Source organism: Rhagoletis pomonella, unplaced genomic scaffold (assembly GCF_013731165.1).
Source record: "Rhagoletis pomonella isolate Grant_MI unplaced genomic scaffold, Rhpom_1.0 Rhpom_scaffold_00001, whole genome shotgun sequence".
NCBI classification, from domain to species: Eukaryota; Metazoa; Arthropoda; class Insecta; order Diptera; family Tephritidae; genus Rhagoletis; species Rhagoletis pomonella.
In genome coordinates, this window is record NW_023458555.1 from 45,480,704 (window position 1) to 45,481,000 (window position 297).

The 297-nt window shown below is 49.8% G+C and overlaps 1 protein-coding gene across 1 annotated transcript in view; it reads left to right on the forward strand.

Annotated features, from left to right (window-relative positions):
• The window catches only part of LOC118744771, a 7,052-nt gene extending 6,755 nt beyond the window's left edge, over nucleotides 1-297 (forward strand). The window contains exon 5 of the mRNA XM_036478087.1: nucleotides 37-297. Coding sequence (XP_036333980.1) covers nucleotides 37-278 — 242 coding nt within the window. The 3' untranslated portion in view covers nucleotides 279-297. The remainder of the gene's footprint in view (nucleotides 1-36) is intronic.

Genomic DNA, 297 nt, shown 5'->3' on the forward strand with positions numbered 1-297 from the left:
GTGTATTGCGCGCACTGTGCGAAACTGGACAGCAACATATAAAACAACGACAAAATGATAAAGCGGAACCTCAAAGTTTCATCACGGAACTGCTACGCGCCATGTTTGTGCTGCCCACAACTGACGTCAGTAGTAGCGGCGGATCAGTGGAGTTCGAGGAACCTGCACTACACCCCACCGACTTGCACATTGTTGACCGACCGTATCGGGAGGCGCAGGCACATCGCGGCAACTGTGCACAACTTTTTGCCATGTGTGAGCATAGCATTTGGGACTAACTAAAATGACAGCATAAAA